The sequence below is a fragment of the Odocoileus virginianus genome, chromosome 20 (assembly GCF_023699985.2).
Source record: "Odocoileus virginianus isolate 20LAN1187 ecotype Illinois chromosome 20, Ovbor_1.2, whole genome shotgun sequence".
Classification (NCBI taxonomy): Eukaryota; Metazoa; Chordata; class Mammalia; order Artiodactyla; family Cervidae; genus Odocoileus; species Odocoileus virginianus.
The window spans coordinates 25,881,125-25,904,898 of NC_069693.1; the positions used below are offsets into that span (position 1 = coordinate 25,881,125).

The window sequence follows — 23,774 nt, forward strand, 5'->3', positions numbered from 1 at the left end:
TTCTCCCTCGCTAAAGCTGCCTGGATAATTTGCCAGCGTGGTTTCATCAGTCATTCTAAATTGCCCAAATGCACAGGCTCTCACTTGAGCCCTGTCTGGTCCCTTGTATTTCTCTAGTCTTTCTCACTGTTGTTTTTCTCCAGTTTCCACAAAAGCAGAGAGACTTGACAGCTTCACACAGAAGCTGAAAACCTTCTCCAAGCCTCCTCCTTGCTTGTCTCCTGGAGTCTGTCTTCCGTCTCTCTTGGCTTATAAAGCCAGTGACTCATTTACTGAGCCACGAGTCTCCGCGGGGCTTTCTTTCTTGTAGGAAATGTGAAAGGAGCAGGTGACACCGTCCTTCATGCCCACCCTCTCCTGGCCCTGGTTTTTAAAATCTAAACCCCTAGATATGTTGTATCATGAGCGGTGGTGGAATTGCTGGTTTTCCCCTTGACATAGGCAGCCCTCCTTAAACCAGGGCCCTTGTATCCCCAGTGCCAGATCCCCAAACTCCAAACTCCACAAGGGCACAGAATCACCTGTTTCCTTGCTAAGCTTTCACATAATCACAACCTCTGGCTCTCCCTGGAAATCTACAAAACTATAGACATGTATCTAGTGCCCTTTCAAGATGCCAAACCTTCTCATCCTTCTTAGGCACCAGAAATCATGAAGTGAAGTGAAGTTGCTCAGTCGTGTCCAACTCTTTGCAACCCCATGGACTGTAGCCTACCAGGCTCCTCAGTCCATGGAATTTTCCAGGCAAGAATACTGGAGTGGATTGCCATTTCCTTCTCCAGGGGATCTTCCCGACCCAGGGATTGAACCCAGGTCTTCCGCATTGCAGGCAGACTCTTTACCATTTGAGCCACCAGGGCATGCATAATTTCTAATTTGTGATAGAAATTTTCAAATGAAAATGATAGGGTTGCTCATCAGCTGTCCCTGGCAGGAATTTTCAGACCGAACTGGTGGAATCGTACAGACATCACCCACACTCACCCAGATGACCTGGGAGAATATGGGTGCCTATCTGTGTGAATTCTGAGAGACTCTGTGGCAGCGGGGTGGGGGTGGGATGGGATATTAGGGACTGCTGATGCAACTGTTTGGATGCGGGTTGAATGAAGAGTGTGCAAAAAACCTTAGTGGGTGTTTGAAAGCCTAGGTATGTGTTTGTGTTAAGCTCCTGAGGGTCAAAGACACTGCTTGAATAAAAAATGCTTTGCATTTTTTCACTGTTTTCATTTCAGTGAAGCAAAACAGAGGGATGGCTCATGGATAGTGAGTTAATCAGGCTTAAATGAAATCTAAAGAACAATGCTGGAGGAGTCCAATAACTCTTATCATCATCATCAGAGTCATCATCAACAGAGGGTAACAACAGTCATCATTTTTGAGGACCTAACAAGTAGCATTCTGCTGTGCGTACACACACACACACACACACACACACACACACACACACACACATCATGGCACATATAGATCAAGGCAGTCTTATCTTCTATGGGTCCTCTATTCTGCACTTGTCTTGGAACCTTTAGCCCAGGACTTGTTTTGTGAGATTCAGTGCAAAATAAAAGTGCAGAGCACCTTGCTCAGAACAATTATGAATTTCAAGATGGCAACAGCAGAGCATTAAACAACTGTGGGACCCTTTTGAGCAGGCTGTGACAAAACAGCTCTCAGGCCCATGAAGCAGCTCCTGCTTTCACATCTGGCTACGTGCACTGCTCAAATTTTTCTCCACTGGGGAGACTTCCTCTCACAGCTGGGGGTGTAATGGAACAGCAGTTCATTTTCAGTTTGTCTCCTTCATACCAAGATAATGTGTCCTTGAACCAAGCTTGAGGCTTCTCCCCTTCTATTAGCCATTTTCTGGATATCCCACATAATGTATGGGTGAGAGACGATGCAAGAGGCATCAGGGCAACAGTGTTAGGCAACACTGGTGTTTGAGCCATCTGTTTATAGAGATTAGTTATACTATTTGGATCTGCCTAAGCTTGATCTGGGATATACAACATCTAAATAATGATGGACTGGATGCCTGGCCTGACCAACCTAATGATTCTGTGGGTCTGCCAGCACCCAGTTCATGACAGGCAGTTCTAGCCACATGGTCACATGACCACCCAGAGTCATGAACTCAGTCAATTCCAACGTCAGCAATTACTCTTCTAATGTTGCTGGGGCTTGCCCAAGACTCCCTATAACGTCTTCCTCCACGTTGGAATCTACCTTATTGTTTTACATAAGTGGCAGGACTGCTCATAATGTAGCCTTGGACCTGCTGCAGAGTTTGTTCCAGTTCTAAACATCACTCAAACGAACTTCCCTGGTGGATGAGTGGCTAAGACTCCATGCTTTCAATGCAGGGGACCCAGCCTCGATCCCAGGTCAGGGAACTGGATCCCACATGCCACAACTAAGACCTGGAATGGTCAAATAAACAAATGTTTAAAAGTAAATAAATACATAAAATTTAAAAGAAATCACTCAAAATTAGCACATCACCTGATAAATGATTGAGATAGAGTGCCAAAAATGGTGTATTCTTCCTCCACAATCCAAACAGGAACAGAGGCATGAAGACAGAGGAAAACCAGAAAGCAAGTAGTAAAATCCTGGAACTAAGTCAACCATATCAATAATGTATGTAATGATTAGATGCAATTGTACTAAAATACCAATTAAAGGGCAGAAATCCTCCAGTGAACAGAAAAGACCCAACTATTAATATATGCTGTCTATAATTATGCTCACTTTAAATGTAAAGACACAAATCAGGTGAAAGTAAAGAATGGATAAAGGTACGCTAAGCTGGCAGTGAGCCTAGGAAAGCTGTGGTGGTGGTAATGCTATCAGACATGGTGGACTTTTAAGGGGATGAGTGTTATCCAAGCTAACAGGGAGCTCCCTATGGCTACAGTCATAATAATCATGCATGCATGTGTGTGTGTGTGCAGCAACAGAGCTTCGAGACATTTGAAGAAAAAAACTGACCAAAACAGGAGAGGACTAGGCTAATCTATAACAATCACTGAAGCTTTTTACACCCCACACCATTAGAGGACAGAATAGCTCTGGACTAAATAATAAGGAAACACATAGAAGAACAGAAGAACATTGTCAACCACCTTGATTGGAAGTGACATTTACGAAGATGAAACAACAGCTGCAGCAGTCACTTTCTTTTCCAGCAAACGTGCTACCTTCACCATGATAGACCATATGTTCACCCACCAAACGATATTCATAAAATTCAAAGAATGTGCCAAGTATGTCCTCTGCCCACAGTGGAAGGAAATGAAAATAAATGACAATGAGATACATGGAAAACTCTTAAATATTTGGAAATCATACAACATAAAGAGTCCATAGGTCAGAGACATATTAAGGGAAATTAGAAAATATTCTGAATGAAGTGATATAAAACCTAAACATATCAAAACTTGTGGGATATCCTGGGGCAGTGGTTAAGGGAAATTTATGGCTTAAAACACATTGTAAAAAAAACAAACATATTGTAGAAAAAAATATAAAGTGGGGAGATTAGTCCACCAGTGTTCTCATGGCTTCGTGGTGACAACGCAGAGGAGGAGCACTGCAGGGCAAGAGACTCCTTTCTCTTGGTTTTCCTGCCTACATGCTCCCACCCCCTCACACAGTAGCCTGCAATCTCTAAAAGACAAAACTACTGTGTCTCTCCCTTGCTCTAAACCCTCCCACCGCTCCCCACTGCTTCAGGGTGAAACTCAAAACGGACCTCAGCAAGGTGACCTTTTATGACTTTGCTCCTACTTACCTTTCTCTCTCATGCCTCTGGGTGCTGTTTGCCTGTGTGCTACATCTGGCTTTCTGAACTGTCCCTTGAAATTGGAAACGTTTTTTCCCTCCTCTCCTTCTCCCCTAGAACTAGGGTTGCCAGATAAAATACAGGACTCCCAGTTAAACCTGAATTTCAAATAAATAATGAACAACTTTTCAGTATAAGAATGTCCCCAATATTGCATGGGGCGCACACACACACACACACACAAATATACACTAAAAAACTATTCGCTGTTTATATGAAATTCAACTTTAACTGGATGTTAAATTTTTTATTTTTATTTGCCAAATCTGGCGACCTTGGCCAGAACAGGTGCCTGGTACTCCATCTGCCCCTTCTCTGCTTCTTGGCATGGTGACTCCTTTTCCAGGGTCAGGTCTCAGCTTGGAAATAACATACCCGCTCCCCACCCAGCCCCTGAGAGACAGTTCTTCCTCCCCCTTTCTCAGGGTGAGGCTACAGTCGTTTCATTTCTGTGCCTGAGCTGTGCCCACCAGGCAGGGTAGGTCCACCTCATTCACTGCTAACTCCTCACCCTGTGGCACAGTGTCCAGCACTTGATGGCCACTCAGTAGGTACTTGTTGAAGGACCAAGCACTGATTTAGGACCCAGCTGTGGGGATAGCGAGCTGGCCCCTTCCGCTCCCTCCGCCCCCAGTGGGGGATGCATCAGTTATCTATCACTGCAAACAAAGCACTCCTGACATTAGTAACTTAAAAAATACTGCAAGCATATAGTCTGCTCATGAATCTACAAAATGAGCCGAACTCAGTGGGGACAGTTCATCTCTGCATTCTGCACCCCCTCATCCCAACACATACATAGTTGGCAGGAGAATCCATGTCCAAGGTAACTCACAGGGCTTTCAAGTGGGCACTCTATGCTGCTCCCCTCACATGTGACTCTCCATGGGGTGGCCTGGGCTTCCTTACAGCATGGCAGCTGGGTTCCAGTAGCAACATCTCAGAGGAGACAGAAAAGGGCAGATGCTAGTTTTCTAAGGCCTAGATCTGGAAACTAATACAGTGTCATTTCCACCATACTCTATCGGTTAAGTAGCTGCGGAGTCCATATTCAAGGAGATGGGTCATAGACCCCCATCTCTAAATGGAACAATGCTAAAGAATTTCATGACTGTGTTTTAAAGTGACCACAGGAGAGAACACTCACTACCAAGGAACTGACAGAGCCCAGCCTCAGCACCAGGCTGAGTGTATAACGGGTTGCAGGATGCTATTCTTTCCATGGGTGAGTGTGCAGCAGACATGTCAGTATGTTCAAGGAATCTGGGAGTGAGATAGGGCAGGAAGGATGGAGGGAGGGAGCTAGGTAGTGAAAGAGATAAGGAAAGAGTCCTCCCTCGGAGGATGAAGGACATGAAGCGGCTCACCCGATGCAGGTACTAATGAGAACAGTACCTGAAAGGAGGCTGTGCAGCTGGCACCTGTCAGGGCTCCCTTGGGATGTTGTAAACAAAAAATTCCAAGTTGAATTATTTTCTTTTGGTTTTGGAAAAAAAACCAGTCTATAGAAAGTTGACAGAATAGTCAAATGAACAATGCATACACCTGTCACCTAGTGTTGCCAATGGTTAACATTTTATTGCATTTGCAATTTGAAAGTAAGTCACAGATAAGGTATTTCCCTACCCAGTCCTTTGGCCTGCACTCCCTCCTCCCGCCACCCTTGCCCCCTCCAGCAGTGTACTCTCTGCACCGGTGGTTTCAGCCAGGGGTGATTCTGTCCCCCAGGGGATAGCTGACAAAGTCAAACGGAGACTTTTTTTTGGCTGTTGGCTGTACCATGCGGCATGTGGGATGCAGGATCTTAGTCCCTCAACCAGGGATTGAACCTGTGCCCCCTGCACTGGGAGCACAGAGTCTTCACCACTGGGCCAGAGACATTTTTTAATTTACATTTTTTTTTAAACTAAGAAAAAATTCACCATTTAACCATTTTAAAGTATTTCTCATGATGAGAGGCAACCTTCATTCCTGTGTACTCAGTTGTGTCTGATCTTTGTGACCCCATGAACTGTAGGCCCGCCAGGTTCCTCTGTCCATTGGAATTTCCCAGGCAAGAACAATGGAATAGACTGCCATTTCCTCCTCTGAAATCTTCCCAACCCAGGGATCGAACCCAAGTCTTCTGCACTGGCAGCCAGATTGTTTACCACTGCACCACCTGGGGATTTTTATTCCTAGCTAATCCCAAAACGGGATTCCCTGGTGGCTCAGAGGATAAAGAGTCTGCCTGCAATGCGTGAGACCCGGTTCGATCCCTGGGTCGGGAAGATCCCCTGTACTCTTGCCTGGAAAATTCCATGGACAGAGGAGCCTGGTAGGCTACAGTCCATGGGGTCGCAAAGAGTGGGACACGACTGAGCAACTTCACTTTCACTTTCACTAATCCCAAAACATCTCTGATTTTTCAGTTTGTTGCACCTGAACCGGTTTGGTGCTCCTGACACCTAGTGGGCAGGGACCAGAAACGCTGCTGAACTTCCAGAAGAGGGAATTATTTGGCCCCAAAATGTTGAGGCTGAGAGTCCCTCTACGCCATCAGAGCACCACCATTACATTCAAGGAAATCAACGGCCATTCAGTCACTGGTCTCAAGAGTGTCCCTTCTAGCATTTTTATTTCAGTTCAGTAGGCAAGGTTTATATATTTGGTGGTCAGGTCTCTTTAGTCTCTTTTATTTTTATTTATTTATTTTTTTTTATTTTCTTTTTTAAATTTTTATTAGTTGGAGGCTAATTACTTTACATCATTACAGTAGTTTTTGTTATACATTGATATGAATTAGCCATGGATTTACATGTACTCCCCATCCCAGTCCCCCCTCCCACCTCTTTAGTCTCTTTTAATATAGAAGAGTATTCTCTGCCCCACACATGGCCTTTTTGTCTGATTACTTTTTCTAAGAGTCGAAGCCAGTTTTAGCACTGGATATAGTATTCTGGATTTACCTGATTGCTTCCTCAAGATCAGATTCGTGGTAAACCATGCTGGTAAGAATACTAGTTTGACGATTACTGCATCACATCAGGAGGCTCATAAGATGAGGTTGCTATGTCATTTATGATACTGAAATTGGATGATGATGTAGCTCACAAGACAGAAGGTGCTGCCCTCCACATCCCACCAAACATGATGTCCAGGCAGCCCCCTAGTTGGCTCAACCTTTCTGAAGAGTAGTGATGGCCTGGGGAGGCTGACTCTCACCCAATAGGGAATCCTCAGGCCCTCTTCCCTTCTCCCCTTGACAAGGGGAAGGCCCCAAGAGCCAGCAGTTCCTCTTGCTGACCCCAGGGAGCAGGCCCCAGCTGAGTCACTGAGAGGCCTTAGTTCCCAGGAAGGAGAAAACTGAAGGGCAGGCATGAGCTGAGCCCCTCGAGGCTGGAGGCAGGAAGCTGAGGGTATGGCTCAGAGGGGGCCAGGGGGTTGTGAAGCTGGAAACTCCAGGGCTCATTAGCATCCCTGTGATGAACAACTGTGCAAAAGCTGTACTGTGGTTACTCTCTACCTTCCTCCCTTCAGGATGCAGAGTTCACATACTGCAACTAAAGATCCCACAACTGCCATGAAGTTCTGCATGCCAGAACTAGGACCTCGTGAAGCCAAATAAATAAGTAAAATGACCCATTTAAAAAAATAATCAAAAGACACTGTGTCAACATTCAACTGAAACAAGCCCTATTTCTGGAGTATTCAATTATGTAAGCCAATACATTGTTTACAACTTAAGACAGTTTGAATCAAGCTTTCTGTTCATTACAACTGCTGTCATCTCATTGACATCATTTTTTTACACTGTTAAAAAAAATTTAATGACAACCAGGAAAATACTGCTTTTCTTCACATTCATATGGAGTTTAGGAAATTATTTTCTTTTCCCCAGGAGAAATAAGCTACAGACAAAACTAGAAGTAGAACCACACTGTAAAATCTGCAAATCCCAGAAGTCTACAACTTGAAGATTTCCCCAGGGACAGGGAAGAAAACAAGTGTCACAAGAGATGAGACAAACACACGTAAGGACAAGCCAGGGAAACAGTTTTCAGCACTGACCCAGACACTGCTGCTAAGTCACTTCAGTCGTGTCCGACTCTGTGCAACCCCATAGATAGCAGCCCACCAGGCTCCGCCGTCGCTGGGATTCTCCAGGCAAGAACACTGGAGTGGGTTGCCATTTCCTTCTCCAATGCATGAAGGTGAAAAGTGAAAGTGAAGTCGCTCAGTCATGTCCGACTCCTAGTGACCCCATGGACTGCAGCCTACCAGGCTCCTCCGTCCATCGGATTTTCCAGGCAAGAGCACTGGAGTGGGGTGCCATTGCCTTCTCCAGACCCAGACACTAGGTACCCTTTTTCTCCTGGCACCCACTGCCACCACCTCCAGGGGGTGATTTCTGGTCTAAGGTGTGAAGAACTCTTCAAACAACACAAGCTGCTTTGAGGAGAGGTTCAACGAGAGAGGTTCAAGTATGAGTAAGAATCATGCCAAAGTCCAAAGTGTGGGAAGAACCCACAGTGACATGGAAACCCGTGTGACTACCACCCAGACAGAAAACACTTCCAGCGCTGCAGAAGTCTTCCTAGTTTCCCTTGCTCAGTCCATAATGCCCCAAGTTAATCACTATGGAGCTGTATCACCATTTATTATAGTTTATGGTTTTGAATGACTATAAGTAGAATCATACCATATTCACTATTCTGTGGCTGACATCTTTCATTCAACCTTATGTATGTGAGATTCATCCGTGTTGTTGTGTACAGCAGTTCATTCACTTTTATTGCTGTGTAGTTTTCAGATGTATGAATACACCATTATTTACCCATTTTCCTGTTGATGGATATTTGGATTGTTCTTTGTTTTTAATCTATTGTGAATAAAGTTGCTAGGAACACTGTATATACATGTCTTCTAGTAAACATTACACTCATCTCTCTCGGGCTTGTATCAAACAGTAAACCTGCTAGGTAGAAGGTCAGCTGTAGTAAACACCACAAAAAAGTAAACACACCAGTTTTCTTTTTTCATGTTCTCTGCCCAGCATTAAGTGAAGATAACGTTACGGAGGTAAGGACAGAAATGGTACGGACCGAACAGAGGCAGAATATATTAAGAAGAGGTGGCAAGAATACATAGAAGAACTGTACAAAATGGTTCTTCATGACCCAGATAACCACGATGGTGTATCACTCACCTAGAGCCACATCCTGGAACGCGAAGTCAAGTGAGCCTTAGGAAGCATCACTACAAACAAAGCTAGTGGAAGTGATGGAATTCCAGTTGAGCTATTTCAAATCCTAAAAGGTGATGCTGTTAAAGTGCTGCACTCAATATGCCAGCAAATTTGGAAAACTCAGCAGTGGCCACAGGACTGGAAAAGGTCAGTTTTCATTCCAATCCCAAAGAAAGGCAATAACAAAGAATGTTCAAACTACTGCACAATTGCACTCATCTCACATGCTAGCAAAGTAATGCTCAAAATTCTCCAAGCCAGGCTTCAACAGTATGTGAACCGTGAACTTCCAGATGTTCAAGCTGGATTTAGAAAAGGCAGAGGAATCAGAGATCAAATTGCCAACATCTGTTGGATCTCGAGAAACCAAGAGAATTCCAGAAAAACATCTATTTCTGCTTTATTGACTATACCAAAGCCTTTGACTGTGTGGATCACAACAAACTGGAAAATTCTTCAAGAGATGGGAATACCAGACCACCTGACCTGCCTCCTGAGAAATCTGTATGCAGGTCAAGAAGCAACTGGACATGGTTCCAGTTTGGAACTGGACATGGAACAGACTGGTTCCAAATCGGGAAACGCTGTGTCACCTTGCTTATTTAACTTATATGCAGAGTACATCATGAGAAATGCCAGGCTGGATGAAGCATAAGCTGGAATCAATACTGCCAGGAGAAATATCAGCAACCTCAGATACACAGATGACACCACCCTTACAGCAGAAAGCGAAGAACTAAAAAGCCTCTTGATGAAAGTGAAAGAGGAGAGTGAAAAAGTTGGCTTAAAACTCAACATTCAAAAAACTAAGATCATGGCATCTGGTCCCATCATTTCATGGCAAATAGATGGGGAAACAATGGACACAGTTCAGTTCAGTTCTGTCGCTCAGTTGTGTCCAACTCTGCGACCCCATGAATCTCAGCACACCAAGCCTCCCTGTCCATCACCAACTCCCGGAGTTTACTCAAACTCATGTCCATCGAGTCGGTAATGCCATTCAGCCATCTCATCTTCTGTCGTCCCCTTCTCCTCCTGCCCCCAATCCCTCCCAGCATCAGGGTCTTTTCAAATGAGTCAACTCTTCACATGAGCTGGCCAAAGTACTGGAGTTTCAGCTTCAGCGTCAGTCCTTCCAATGAACACCCAGGACTGATCTCCTTTAGGATGGACTGGTTGGATCTCCTTGCTGTCCAAGGGACTCTCAAGAGTCTCCTCCAACACCACAGTTCAGAAGCATCAGTTTTTTTGCGCTCAGCTTTCTTCACAGTCCAACTCTCACATCCATACATGACCACTGGAAAAACCATAGCCTTGACTAGACAGACCTTTGTTGGCAAAGTAATGCCTCTGCTTTTTAATATGCTATCTAGGTTGGTCATAACTTTCCTTCCAAGGAGTAAGCGTCTTTTAATTTCATGGCTGCAATCACCATCTGCAGTGATTTTGGAGCCCCAAAAAATAAAGTGAGAGACAATTTTTTGGGGCTCCAAAATCACTGCAGATGGTGACTGCAGCCATGAAATTAAAAGACACTTGCTCCTTGGAAGAAAAGCTATGACCAACCTAGATAGCATATTTAAAAGCAGAGATATTACTTTGCCAACAAAGGTCCATCTAGTCAAGCTATGGTTTTTCCAGTGGTCATGGATGGATGTGAGAGCTGGACTATAAAGAAAGGTGAGCGTCAAAGAACTGATGCTTTTGAACTGTGGTGTTGGAGGAGACTCTTGAGAGTCCCTTGGACTGCAAGGAGATCCAACCAGTCCACTCTAAAGGAAATCAGTCCTGAATATTCATTGGAAGGACTGATGCAGAAGCTGGAGCTCCAATACTTTGGTCACCTGATGTGAAGAACTGACTCCTTGGAAAAGATCCTGATGCTGGGCAAAATTGAAGGCAGGAGGAGAAGGGAATGACAGAGGATGAGATGATTGGATGGCATAACCAACTCGATGGACACGAGTTTGAGTAGGCTTCGGGAGTTGGTGATGGACAGGGATGCCTGGCTTGCTCCAGTCCATGGGGTCACAAAGAGTCAGACACAACTGAGAGACTGAACTGAACTGAACCTTACAGAGAGGAGATTACTGATATTGTGGCTTTCACACTTTTTTCTAAAGGGTGCAGGCAGAAAAGTAATTCACATGAGACCTTACAAATATTAAATCCTATTATGTCAAACAAATGCCATTAAATATGAAACAAAATATTGACTCTATTTCACAATATAGTTTATGGTTAACAAATTTAATATAGAATTTTAAACTACCAATTTAGCTTAATTAAAAGGTATAATTTCATCAATCCTGATTAAATAAAAGCATATTCAGTATCCTCTCCCTCTGAGATTTTTAAATAGAACAGTTGAGAAAGTTTGATGTTGGGAGTTATGGTTGCCCAACAGTGATACTGGGGCTTCCCAGGTGGTTCAGTGGTAAAGAATCTGCCTGCCAATGCAGGAGACATGAGAGAGGCAGGTTCAACCCCTGGTTAGGGAAGATCCCCTGGAGGAGGGCATGGCAACCCACTCCAGTATTCTTGCCTGGAAAGTTCCAAGGACAGAGCAGCCTGGTGAGCTATAGTCCATGGGGTCGCAAAGAGTTGGACACCACTAAGTGCATACACATACACAAAAAATAGTAATTATGCTGATTCCTTTTGAATTAAGTTATTAAGATCACCACTAACCAAACTGCATTAACGGAAAGGTTGTACATACAGTGAATTCTAATGGTATCCTGTAAACATATACATGTACATAGTAGTATTTAACATAGACAAGCAATATTGGCTAGGAGAATTAGTACCCATGCATGGCCCACTAAGCCTTCCCAGTAGCTACCTCCATGGTCAGAAAACTCAACTTGTAAGTAATAACATATTTGTCAAGAAATCAGTACTTGTCTCAGGAAGTTTATATTCCCACAGGTAGGGAGTAGCTTTTAGTAGATTTTTAAAAATTAAAGTATAGTTGATTTACAATGTTGTATTCATTTCAGGTGTACAATGTAGTGATTCAATATTTTTATAGATTAGACTCCATTTAAAGTTATTATAAAATATTGGCTACATTCCCTGTGCTGTGTGACAGTTTTCTTATTTACCTCTTACCAGTTCTAGTTATTTCATATCTTTACCAATGCTTGGTACTGTCGATCTTTTAAATTTTAGCCAATCTAGTCAGTATATAGCAGTATCTCATTGTGGTTTTAATTCAGATTTCTCTATGAATTACATTTCTCTAGTGATGTTGAGCACCTTTCCATATGCTTGTTGGCCATTTGGAAATCCTCTATTGTGAAGGGTCGGTTCAAGTCCTTTTTCTTTAATGACTATGGAATTCTTTGAGTCATATTTTGAGTCTATGCATTCATTGTAATGTTCTTTTCCCAGTTTGTGTTTTATCATTTTACTTTCTTAATTATCTTTAATTAATGACCAGAAGTTCTTAGTTTTTATGAAGTCTAATTTATTAGTTTTTGATGGTTAGTACTCTGTCCTGTTTAAGAAATCTCTGCCTACTCCAAGGTTATGAAGATATTTTATGTTTTTTCTAGAATCTTTATTTGTTTTACCTTCACAATTATTTTTTTTTCCATTTATTTTTATTAGTTGGAGGCTAATTACTTTACAACATTGCAGTCGTTTTTGTCATACATTGAAATGAATTAGCCATGGATTTACATGTATTCCCCATCCCCATCCCCCCTCCCACCTCCCTCTCCACCCCATCCCTCTGGGTCTTCCCAGTGCACCAGGCCCGAGCACATGTCTCATGCATCCAACCTGGGCTGGTGATCTGTTTCACCCTAGATATACATGTTTCGATGCTGTTCTCTTGAAACATCCCACCCTCGCCTTCTCCCACAGAGTCCACACGTCTGTTCTATACATCTGAGTCTCTTTTTCTTTTTTTGCATATAGGGTTATTGTTACCATCTTTCTAAATTCCATATATATGTGTTAGTATACTGTAATGGTCTTTATCTTTCTGGCTTACTTCACTCTGTATAATGGGTTCCAGTTTCCTTCACAATTATGTTGATGGTCTATCTCAAATTAATTTTTGTGAAGGCAGGTAAAGGTACAGGTAAACAGTTACTTGCTCCCACACTGTTTATTGAAAATATCTTTCCCCCACTTAAAGAAGCTTATGTAATTAATTTTCAACCAGTCTTCTTTTCTAGTAAATCTACTTAAATATGCATTGCTTTAGATGCTTCCCATAAGTTTAGAAAATTTTTAAAAAATATTTTTTATTTGGCTGTGCCAGGTCTTAGTTGTGGCACGCAGGATCTTTCATCTTTATTTTCGGCATGTGGGATCTAGTTCTTTGACCAGGGATTGAACCCAGGTCCCCTGCTTTGGGAGCAGGGAGTCTTAGCCACTGAATTGCCAGGGGAGTCCATTCCCATAAGTTTTGATACACTGTTTTAAATTATCATTCAATTTCAAACACTTCTAGTTTCTTTTGTGATTTCTCCTTTGATTCCTGAGTTACTTAGAAATGTGATCGAGAATAAAGGACACTCAGCACAGCTATGGCAGCCAACCTAGCCCACTGGAGAGGCTGGCTTGCGTTCGTCTTTGCACTCCTGGCAGCACTATAGGTGAGTGAAAGTTCCCACAAGCAGGCGGTGTGTGTGGGGAGACACCTTAGGGTTGAACCTGGCCTGGCATGAGTGCACACACAGAATAACTATGCCTTTTCTCCAGCTCTAAAACATACCCTGGGCCATGAGAGAAAGAAGGGAAAGCAGGCCAGTCCTTCTTTAGCTGAGTAATCAAAGCTAAGTCACTTAAAGCTTTCTGATCTGTAAAACGGGGATGCTAATGTTTAGTTCCATGTTCGTCGTGCATGCTAAGTCACTTCAGTCGTGTCCCATTCTTTGTGACCTCAAGGACTGTAGCCTGCCAGGTTCCTCTGTCCATGGGATTCTCCAGGCAAGAATACTGGAGTGGGTTGCCATGCCCTTCTCCAGGGGATCTTCCCAGCCCAGGGATCAAATCTGTGTCTCCTCTGTCTCCTGCATTGGCAGACAGGTTCTTTACCACTAGTGCCGCCTGGGCAGTTCCATGTCCCACTGACAGTACACGCAACGGGAGTCTTGCTACGGGACATTAGGTAAACCTTAGCAGGTAAACGGATGAGGCCAGGAGGAAAACTTGCCTCTATGACAGGTCCTGACACAATGCCTGCCTTTGGCCAGAGCTGGGAGGAGGACCCCTACCCAGGGCTTTGTGGACACAGTTAATGCAGGGCCTACAGAGACAAAATTGGGAAGTGGTGACCAGTGGGGCTGCTGGTGGGGGCCACCCTATGAGCTCTTCCCCCCATACCAGGCAAGGGCTTGCTGCCTGGGTGAGATGTGCCCCAGGGGTCTGGTTTCAGCTGGAAGGTTATCCTTTCCATCCAACACCCCCAGATGACTGCTCCCCAATAGGACTCAATCCCCTCCCAGCTCCCATACCTACACCTCCTAGACCTTCTTTGTAGCTGGAGGCAGAGGGGATGAGGAGGGGTATTGCAGAAAGGAGTGAGTCCAGAGAACTCTGGGAGCAGCTGCAGCTCTCTCTGCTTTCTTGAGCTGATCTTGGGCTCACTTTGAACCTGTCAAGCCAGGTACCGTCATACCTCTGTGCCCATTACCCTAGGCTGCATTTTTTGCCTATGTCCAGATTTCCTGTAGCCTCTGTTCTTACCTGCAAGGAAATGAGTGGCAGAGGTGAGCAGGTAGGCGGATCCCTGGGTCTTTAGCACAAAGAGTAGTTGCTAGGTTGAGAATCATTTCCAGACAGTCCAGTGGTTCCTGCTTCGCAATCACCTTTGCTCCCAGGGCTGCAGCTGAGCCACTAAACATCCTTACAGAGTCAGGTTGCTCCATTCTATGGGTGTGAAACAGAAACAATTCAGGAGACATCCCAAGTGCCCCCTCCCTAGTTTAATAGTGCCATGCCTCTGTGGAGGGTTGCTAGGGACTCAGTTTCACTCCCCAGAAACTCTGCTGTACTCAGGGGTCCTCTTATCACTTGGAATGGAACAAGCTCTCCACCACTTTGGTGGATTTCTTGGGAGTGTGGTGGTTGGTGTACTGTTTTGGATATACTGAGGGCAGGGATAACCTTCTACTGAGGCAGAAGGTAGGGTCCTGCAACATCTCCAAAGACTGAAGATTGTACTCAGAAAAGTAGGACCTGGCAGGGAGGAGGAGGGACTGGCTACCTCTCTGGGTGTCTGGAGATTTGGATACTGGGATTTGCAGATGTCTTCAGAAGGGGCTGAAGCTGGAGTTGAGAATGCCCTTTGCCACCTTGGAGGGGTCCATGTGTCCAAATTGCAAGTCACATGCTATGAGTCATATTGGCTGGTCCTATCTGTCTTCCTTGGACCTTTTCAGAAGTTTCATCTGAGCACTCCATCCACAGCTCAGCTGTTCTGCAGGCCTCCAATTAAGGCCCCACCATCTGCATGGAAGGGGAGGCCTGTGTGGGGAGAGGAAGAGGGAGTTAGAGCAAGGTCTGAGGGGGAATGAGTGTCTCTAGGCCTGAGCCCTCTTACAGTCAGGGGAAAGGGTGTTCCATCCAAAAGCTGGCTCTGCACCATGCCCCACTCTCCCTGGCTTGACCTCAGCCTACACTTTCATGGCAATAGGCAAACCCATGAAGTTTGGTTGACCCCAGAATCAGAAGCTTCAGGTCATCACGGTGTCTGACCTAGCCTTTAAGTCTAGACGCCTTGGCACAGTGCTGGTCTTGAAGCATGTGCTCAAACAGTTCCCGAATGAATGGGAGAATGGCAAGCACTGGTTTTCGTGCAACAAACACGACTCTCCCACCTAGGGGCTCCTGATCACAGTGGGATGCCCCTCGGGTGAGGGCTCAAGAGACCCCAGCCTGTAATATCTAAATATACATCTCTTCAAAGACATACAGATGGCCAATACACACATGAAAAGATGCTCAACGTTGCTTATTATAAGAGAAATGCAAATCAAAATTATAGTGAGGTACCACCTCACATTGATAAGAATGGTCATCTTAAAAGCCTACAAACAGCAAATGCTGGAGAGGGTGGTGAAGAAAAGGGAATCTTCCTACATTGTTGGTGGGAATGTAAATTGACACAACCATTATGGGTAACAGTATGGAAGTTCCTCAAAAAACTAAAAATACAGTTGCTGTATAATCCAGCAATCCCATTCCTGGGCATATATCCAGACAAAACTATAATTCAAAAAGATACATGTACCCCTACATCAATAGCAGTACTACTCCTAATAACTAAAACATGGAAACAAGCTAAATGTCCACTGAAAAATGAGATAAAGATGTAGTATATACACACAATGGAATATTACTCAGTCGTTAAACAGAACAAAATAATGCCATTTGCAGCTACATGGATAGACCTAGAGATTATCACACTAAATGAAGTAATCAGAAAGAGAAAAAACCAATACCATATGAACATCACTTAAATGTGGAATCTAAAATATGACACAAATGAACTCATCTACAAAATAGGAGCAGACTCTCAGACATAGGGAACAGACTTGTGGTTGGTGAGTGGGGGGCAGGAGGGGTTAGAATGTGAGTTTGGGACTAGTAAATACAAACTATTATATATAGAATGTATAAACAACAAGGTCCTATTGTATAGCATAAGGAATTACAGTCAATATCCTGTAATGAACCATAATGGAAAAGAATATGAAAAAGGAGACATGTATGTATAACTGACCCACTTTGCTGTACTCCAGAAACTAACACATTATATCAACTATACTTCAGTCAAAAAATTACATATATATATACACATACATACATATATATATACACAGAGAGAGAGAGAGAGACAGACAGACAGAGAGGGAGGGAAGCCCTACAGATGAGCCATGGGGTTGGGGGGGTGGGGGAAGTGTTCCAGTGGGGATCTAGGTATCAGGATAAAGCTAGATTGGGAGCGCCAGTGGGTGCTCTGCTGCTCCCTGCAGGATATTGCAGGAACAGCACCCCTGGGGTGAGGACTAAATTGCTGGAGGAAAAAGAGGCGACATGCAGGGTTCAACCAACCCTCTTTGTCCCCACACTTGATATCTGGCACAGAGCATTCACATTCTCTCCTTCCTCCTCCTTGAAGCCAGGGTCCCGATGTCTGGGGTCTGTCCCCAGCCTCACGAAGTAGTCTCTGTATCTCCCCAGGTCTCCCAAATCCTCCATCCGGGACATGTCACACATTTCTGAAGCTCCTTCTGCCAAAAAGCCTTGTCTTGGGAACATCAGGCCAGTTCCAGACCCGAAAAATCACTCATGCAGTGTTTGTATTCAGCAGATGGAAAGGGCTCCCAAGGAGCCTTTGTAGACTACTAGGTGTAGGCAACGCTGTTCGTCAGGAAGGAAGACAAATGTAAGGATTAACAAATACTATGAAAATAGAAAATGATAGAAAGGCAGGAACTTAACTGTAACAAAATTTGAAAGATCAAGTCAAAGGCTGATTACTTGTAAAACTTAAAAAATTTGATAAGCCAATGGAATATTAACTTTAAATACTGATGCACAAGTCATAGATACACATAGACATAAATAGAGATATAGAGCTGTAACAAGAAACCCACAGATCATGCTTTGGGCCAATTCAGTGTTAGGAACGTGGCTGGGTAAAACTGAGCTGAGGGCAGGAGGAGGATGGGGTGGGAAAGGGCATCAATAAATGTTTATTATGGAAAATTTCAAATATATACAAAAGTAGTAGTATCAGGATAATGAGGCCCATGTACTCATCACCCACCTTCAACAATTACCAACTCCACTAACAATTTTGTTTCATCTATATCACCTCCTGCTATTCCCCCACCTCAGATTATTTTGAAGCAAACCTCATATTTCATATCATTTTATCATTAAATACATTATTTTTCTTTAAAAGAGAACAATGCTTTAAAAAATGAGTACACTACCATCATCACAAGTAAAAAAGTTAACAATTATTCTTTAATATCTTTAAATATCCAATGTTTATATTTCTCTGGTCATTCTGTTTTTGTATTTTTTTGGGGGGGGCACCATGCTGTGTGGCATGGCTTCCCTGGGGGCTCAGAGGGTAAACCGTCTGCCCGGAATGCGGGAGACCTGGGTTCAATCCCTGGGTTGGGAAGACCCCATGGAGAAGGAAATGGCAACCCACTCCAGTATTCTTGCCTGGAAAATCCCCTGGACGGAGGAACTTGGTAGGCTACAGCCCACGGGGAAGCAGAGTCGGGACTGAGAAAGAGTGACTGAGCCACCTCACTTTCACTTTCATGCTGTGTGGCATGTGGTATCTTAGTTCCCTGACCAGGGATCAAACCCAAGACCCCTGCACTGGGAGCATGGAGTCTTAACCACTGGACCACCAGGGAAGTCCCTCCACTATGTTTTGGTGGTTGTTTTTCTTGATTGTCTTCCCCATTGGACCTAACCAGGGACCTGGGCAGTCCCTGAGACCAACACCCTGTGTCCACATACCCAAGTGAAGACAGCCACTGAGCTCCAGATGATAACCTATGGTTTCCAACCACTTTCAAGGACTTCCTCAGGCCTCGCCTGGTCAGAATAGCCCATGTGAACCTGGGCTGCAAGTCCCAACAGCCTCTTCATCCTCCTGCTGTCTTCGGTCAGTTCACGTTGTACACTGAATCCTGAAAGCTGATTCAGCCTACATCCCTTTCCCCAATTGGCAAGCGTGTGATAAAGTGCCCTTTCGGGAGGTGGTGGTGAGGGGAGGCTGGGGCAGGAAGTCCTGTGCATCCCACCATCTCTATGAAAGAGCAGTCCTCACACTTCCCTCGTGCTGATGCAACCAGGCGTGGGCAAAAGTCTGACAACACAGGGCGGAAAGGAGCAGCCATTAGCACTAATGAAGCAGGCGGTCTGAAAGCTTTTTACTTTGAAGCTGCTCGCCCACCTGGGAAGGGAACAGTCCGTTCGGTCACCTTGGTTTCCAGGAACCGCAGGCAGAAAATGGTGTGGGGGTAGGAGCAGGGGTGGGATCTTGGAGAAGCCTGGAGGAAGGGGGAGCAGAGATAGATCCAGAGAGGGAGGTAGAGGGCCTGCTTTTGGCTGAGTGGTCTTTTGCCCTCCTTACTCCTCTCCAAAACCTAGAGTCTGGGTCTGCACCCCAACCCCACCCGGCTTTGGCTACTGGCCCATCACCCACCTTTCAGTGCCCTTGACCCAAGTTCCTGGAAGCAAAGGAAACATGCCATGCGTAGGGTCTGAATGACCATCTCCAGGGCCACAAATTAAATTAAGCGTTCAGGGCTGCCTGCCTGGTTACTGCTAATGACTCCAGCCTACCCATCCCCCAGGTCCCTTTCCTGCAGAAATTTGGGGGCCCTGGGCACCCTATCTTGTTCCCAAATTTTGATGGGCTCCTGGAACCCTCACTCCAAATTGGAGATGAGCATCCCTCTTGTAGAGCCCTGGTTCCAGTGAGAGAGGCCTGAATTGTGCTCCCACCTTCTGGGGAGGGCCCCTCATACCCTGGCTGCAGGAAGCAGTCACGTGTGGGCCCTTCATTAGATCCTGCCATATAAGCCGGGGACACGGAATGGTCAGCAACTCCTGGGACGAGGATCCAGCAAGCAGAGGTAAGTCCTCAGGTTGGGCTGAGACTCCTACTCTCTAGGGGTCTGGGATAGGGCATCTAGAGGGTGCTCCAGGGATGAAGAGGGGCTAAGTGGTGGGTTTTCCCACTCAGCCAGGCCATGCTGACCGCAGTACTGCTGAGTTGTGCCCTGTTGCTGGCAATGCCCACCATGCAGGGGGCCCAAATGGGCTCTGCTCCCTTGGAGGGCATTGGAAGGCCTGACGAAGCCTTATTCCTAGAGCTCCAAGGTGAGTGTGGGCAGTGATGGGGCTGGGTGGGGCCTGGACACCCTCTGGTCACAAATTGTTCTGCCTTGTATTAGTCTCTTTCCCCTTCCCCAATCCCAGACCTGGGAGGCAGGTGTCTTGTGCATGGGGGGTTTCTGCCCTCACATTACCTGTCTCAGGCATAAGCCTGCAGCCATTGCTGAAGAGGACAACGGAGGAACAGGACGAAGAGGCGCTGCTGCAGGAAGCAGAGGCCAAGGCCTTAGCAGAGGTAACTGCTCAGGGCAAGGGATGTGGCCACAGTCTTTAAATGGGGGGCGTCAACCTCTATCTCTACTTGACCCTCTCACCTGAGGCAACACGGCAGACCATCCCTCCCCAAGCTCCACTCCTCTCCTAACTTGATCAGGGCAGGTCCCTGAACCTGCCTTTGGAGGCCCATGTTCCCCAAACCCTGCAGGTGCTAGATCCGGAAGGACGCAAGCCACGCTCCCCACGTCGCTGCGTAAGGCTGCACGAATCCTGTCTGGGACACCAAGTACCCTGCTGCGACCCGTGCGCCACTTGCTACTGCCGTTTCTTCAATGCCTTCTGCTACTGCCGCAAGTTGGGTACCACCACGAACCCCTGCAGCCGCACCTAGCTGGTCGACGTCCGGGTCAGGGCTGGGGGGCACCAATAAAAGGATGGGACCAATCCCAGGGTTGTGGCGTTATTTCGAACGTGACCGTCGTCGGAGGTGGGGGAGGTCACGGCAGGGGTGGAGGTTCCTCTAAGCCACGACACCACACATACCCCCCCCCCCCCCTTACTCCAGGGCCTGCGTTATCCCATCACGAGTCACTTACATGCGAGCTCTTAGAGCGCCAGGCGCCGCTGGGAGAAACAGAGGAGGGCCGCGCTCCTGCTCTTGAGAATCTTTGATGATAAATGCGCGGAAGGGGACACAGGGAGGCAGAGGGGTTGTACCTCCCAGCATGCTAACAAGCCTCAGGCTCCAGGGCCTGCTCGCGGCTAACTCGACGCGTGACCCCTAGCGAAGCCTGGCCCTCACCCGACCTCAGTCCCTCTCAGGGGAAGGATGGCTCAACAGTTTGGAATATTTCCAAGCATAAGAAGGGCCGCCCATTCCTATCTCTACTTCTGGGGCCGCCACAGCACCAAGGTGTACCAGACTCAGGAGATCTGGAGTGAAGGCCCAATCGAATCCCCGCTTCACGGGCGCCACCAAGCGGCTGGCCTGGAACATTCCAACCCGCTCTCTCTAGGGAGCAGGAAGGCCGCCCCCGCCTCCCCTCAGCGCGCAGGCGTCAGAGGGCAGCGCCAACCGCCCCCCACCCCCGCCCCAGCCTACACCTGCGCAAGCGTTCTGCGCCGAAACCATCCGGAAGTGAAGCCCCGCCCCGTCGTTGTCACGTGAGCCGCTTGCGCGTCACCTGACGCACTTGACAGCCCGCTGCGGCCGCCGCGTCAGCTGATCTTAAGAGTTGTGCTGCGTGCCGGCCGGTCCGGGCCCTCCGGTCCAGCCGCCCCGCTGCAGCCATGTCGTTCTTCCCGGAGCTTTACTTCAACGTGGACAATGGCTACTTGGAGGGACTGGTGCGCGGCCTGAAGGCTGGGGTGCTCAGCCAGGCGGACTACCTCAACCTGGTGCAGTGCGAGACGCTCGAGGGTGAGCCGCGGGGGCCGGGCTGATGGGCCTCGAAAGGCAGGCAAGGAGATCGAGCCGGGCCTGAAGGTTCTGAGGTCTGGGAGGGGAATCTGGGGGTGCTTGAAGGGCCTTAGAGGTCGGGGAGCCGGATCTGGGCCTGAAAGGCCTGCTGGGAATCCGGGGGCTGATGGGTGCGCCGGAAGGGAATGTACCTCAAGCTGCGGCTCAGTGAAGGCCCAAACGCAAACGAAGCTTTAATTAAGAACCGCAGTGGTTCGCCTCTGCTGGGGCCACTTCTTCCCCCGTTTTGCCCGACGTGTAGTTTGGAAGAGAGGGCCTCATGGGAGTGGTTAGTTGCTGCGAGATGTGCTCATACAAGTCTCTTTCCCCTGACGTAGCGAGAGAGCTGTCTCCTGGCAGCGCTTATGGAAGCTAAACGGAAAAAAGTCCCCTGCTTTCCCTCCCAACACGTACACCAAGGCCTTTGGGATCATTGTGTTTTCCTGCGGAGTGAGCCTTTCGGGAGAATTGCTGGGCCAGCTTAGCTAGAGTTTGCTTCCGTCGCCGATCCACTGGCTGAGCAGTCTCCTGAAGGCAGTGTTTGGGAGAGCCCTGAAAGTCTGGAAGTTCATACACGTGTATCTGACAATAATTCCCACCCCCTCCATGAGGATGCATTGAGATAGGGTTGCTTAGCATAGGAGTGGTGAGAAGCGGAGTTTCCCTTCCCAGGATTCACAGCTCCAAAGTGGGATTGACTCCCTGAGGCACAGCATCAGATTTACTGAAGTAGCGACTTCCCTTAGTCCAGCCTTCTCTTCTTCCTCTCGCTTCCCACCCCTGCCCCCAGGTGGTAGTGAAGGGCACAGTGGCTGGGCAGTGAGTTCCCATCCCTCACCTCCAGGTGATACGCCTTGAACAGAGGTACTGCTAGCCTTCTGGTTGGTAGCTGGAGCGGGAAGATGGCCGGATGATTCACCTTCAGGAAAAAATTTTCTCATAAATTTACTGAGGTTAAAAGTGAGCTCAATTAAAAAAAAAACAGTTACTATGGACCTTGCAAACTAGGCCAGTGATGTGAAAATAAATCCTTTAAAATTTTAAAAACTTACAATTCAGATACAATTGTGGGCATTATGGTTTTAACGTAAATGTGCAAAATGTCTTTCACCTCCCTGATGAGAGTGGTTGTGCTGGGTTGTAGGAACTTGCCAGCAGTCTCATTGTCCTCACTGTGGCAAACAGAGGAGAAACAGAGAGGCTGCACAGGGCAGGGCTTGGCACACAGTGGTATTTAATGGGAATTTTATGGACTGACTGGGACTGGAGGAACATCTTTGTTTGCTTAAATCTGAATGTGGACAGCATAGATTACCAGCTGGCATTTGATAAATTTGTTTCTTTTTTAGGCTTTCCTCACTCCTGCTGCTGCCCTCCTGCCCCACCCCTGTAGAGTTTCTGGGGGCACAGAGTTCCCAGAAGATCTTTTATCATCCTCCAAACACATTAGGCCATTCTTCCTACAGCACTGCTCACACATGGTCCCCTTGTGGATCACCATCCAGTCCTTTAGTGTGACATTCAGGGATTCCCTCACTCTTTCACACATTTCTTTCCCTCATGTAAGCCACTCCCAACTTTTGGTGCACATTTTGTGATGGACTTTGGACTTTCAAATCTGACTGAATCCCAGCCCCACCAATTACTCAATCACCTAATTTAACCAAGTTATTCAACACCTCTAGGCCTTGGATCCTTCATCTGACACATTAACAGTGCCTTTCTCACCAAATCCTTAGATAACAACAAGTTGTTATGTGTAAAACACTTAGCTCAGCAACAAGCACTGAGATAGATAAATGTTAGCTCCTTTCAGTATTATTTGCGTTAGCCACTTCCTCTGTTCTTTCTTATCCTGGTGAAGCCCAGTGATTCTTACTCTTTAAGGCTCAGACCCTGTACCAATCCATCTTAGAACCCCTTTGTGGCCATGCTAGGCTGGAATTTTGGCCCCCTCCATCAAGTTGCAGCTCTTGTGGTATCTGTGCTGCTTTCCTAGAAATTACTTAACATAGAGTTTGAGATTCTTGGGACTCTGCTGGATATGCTCAGGAATTTCAGGGGCTGGAGATAACCAAAGGCAGGAAGAAGTGCCCAGAAACTCCTCTTGTCCTCTACAAGAAGGCCTTCTG

The 23,774-nt window shown here is 46.4% G+C and overlaps 2 protein-coding genes and 2 long non-coding RNA genes across 9 annotated transcripts in view; 2 read left to right on the top strand and 2 right to left on the bottom strand.

Moving 5' to 3' along the window:
• The window catches only part of AGRP (agouti related neuropeptide), a 37,028-nt gene extending 16,396 nt beyond the window's left edge, over positions 1–20,632 (top strand). Inside the window, exons 1-5 of one of the 3 annotated variants that reach the window (XM_070451144.1) lie at positions 18,357–18,729; positions 19,638–19,705; positions 19,816–19,952; positions 20,111–20,202; positions 20,392–20,632. In XM_070451144.1, the coding sequence (XP_070307245.1) occupies positions 19,823–19,952; positions 20,111–20,202; positions 20,392–20,574 (405 nt within the window). In that variant the 5' untranslated portion in view covers positions 18,357–18,729; positions 19,638–19,705; positions 19,816–19,822 and the 3' untranslated portion in view covers positions 20,575–20,632. Of the gene's footprint in view, positions 1–18,356; positions 18,730–19,114; positions 19,706–19,815; positions 19,953–20,110; positions 20,203–20,391 lie in introns of those variants that run through there. The other 2 variants (XM_070451142.1, XM_070451143.1) reach the window with 2 other exon arrangements.
• LOC139029902 (uncharacterized) lies at positions 5,398–10,533 on the bottom strand. The gene is made up of 2 exons (XR_011482189.1): positions 6,673–10,533; positions 5,398–6,504 (listed from the first exon to the last, which is right to left on the bottom strand). It is a non-coding gene; the product is annotated as an uncharacterized lncRNA (long non-coding RNA).
• LOC110131975 (uncharacterized) lies at positions 12,520–21,267 on the bottom strand. Of its 4 annotated transcripts, XR_011482187.1 has the most exons (5): positions 20,780–21,267; positions 19,021–19,117; positions 17,148–17,456; positions 15,298–15,557; positions 12,520–14,960 (listed from the first exon to the last, which is right to left on the bottom strand). It is a non-coding gene; the product is annotated as an uncharacterized lncRNA (long non-coding RNA). The 4 variants fall into 4 exon arrangements; XR_002312319.2 differs by lacking the exon at positions 19,021–19,117 and having other exon boundaries at positions 20,780–21,264; XR_011482188.1 differs by lacking the exon at positions 17,148–17,456 and having other exon boundaries at positions 20,780–21,259.
• Positions 21,268–21,362: 95 nt separating this feature from the next.
• ATP6V0D1 (ATPase H+ transporting V0 subunit d1) overlaps positions 21,363–23,774 on the top strand; it is a 37,853-nt gene continuing 35,441 nt past the window's right edge. Inside the window, exon 1 of the mRNA XM_020884898.2 lies at positions 21,363–21,603. Coding sequence (XP_020740557.1) covers positions 21,474–21,603 — 130 coding nt within the window. The 5' untranslated portion in view covers positions 21,363–21,473. The remainder of the gene's footprint in view (positions 21,604–23,774) is intronic.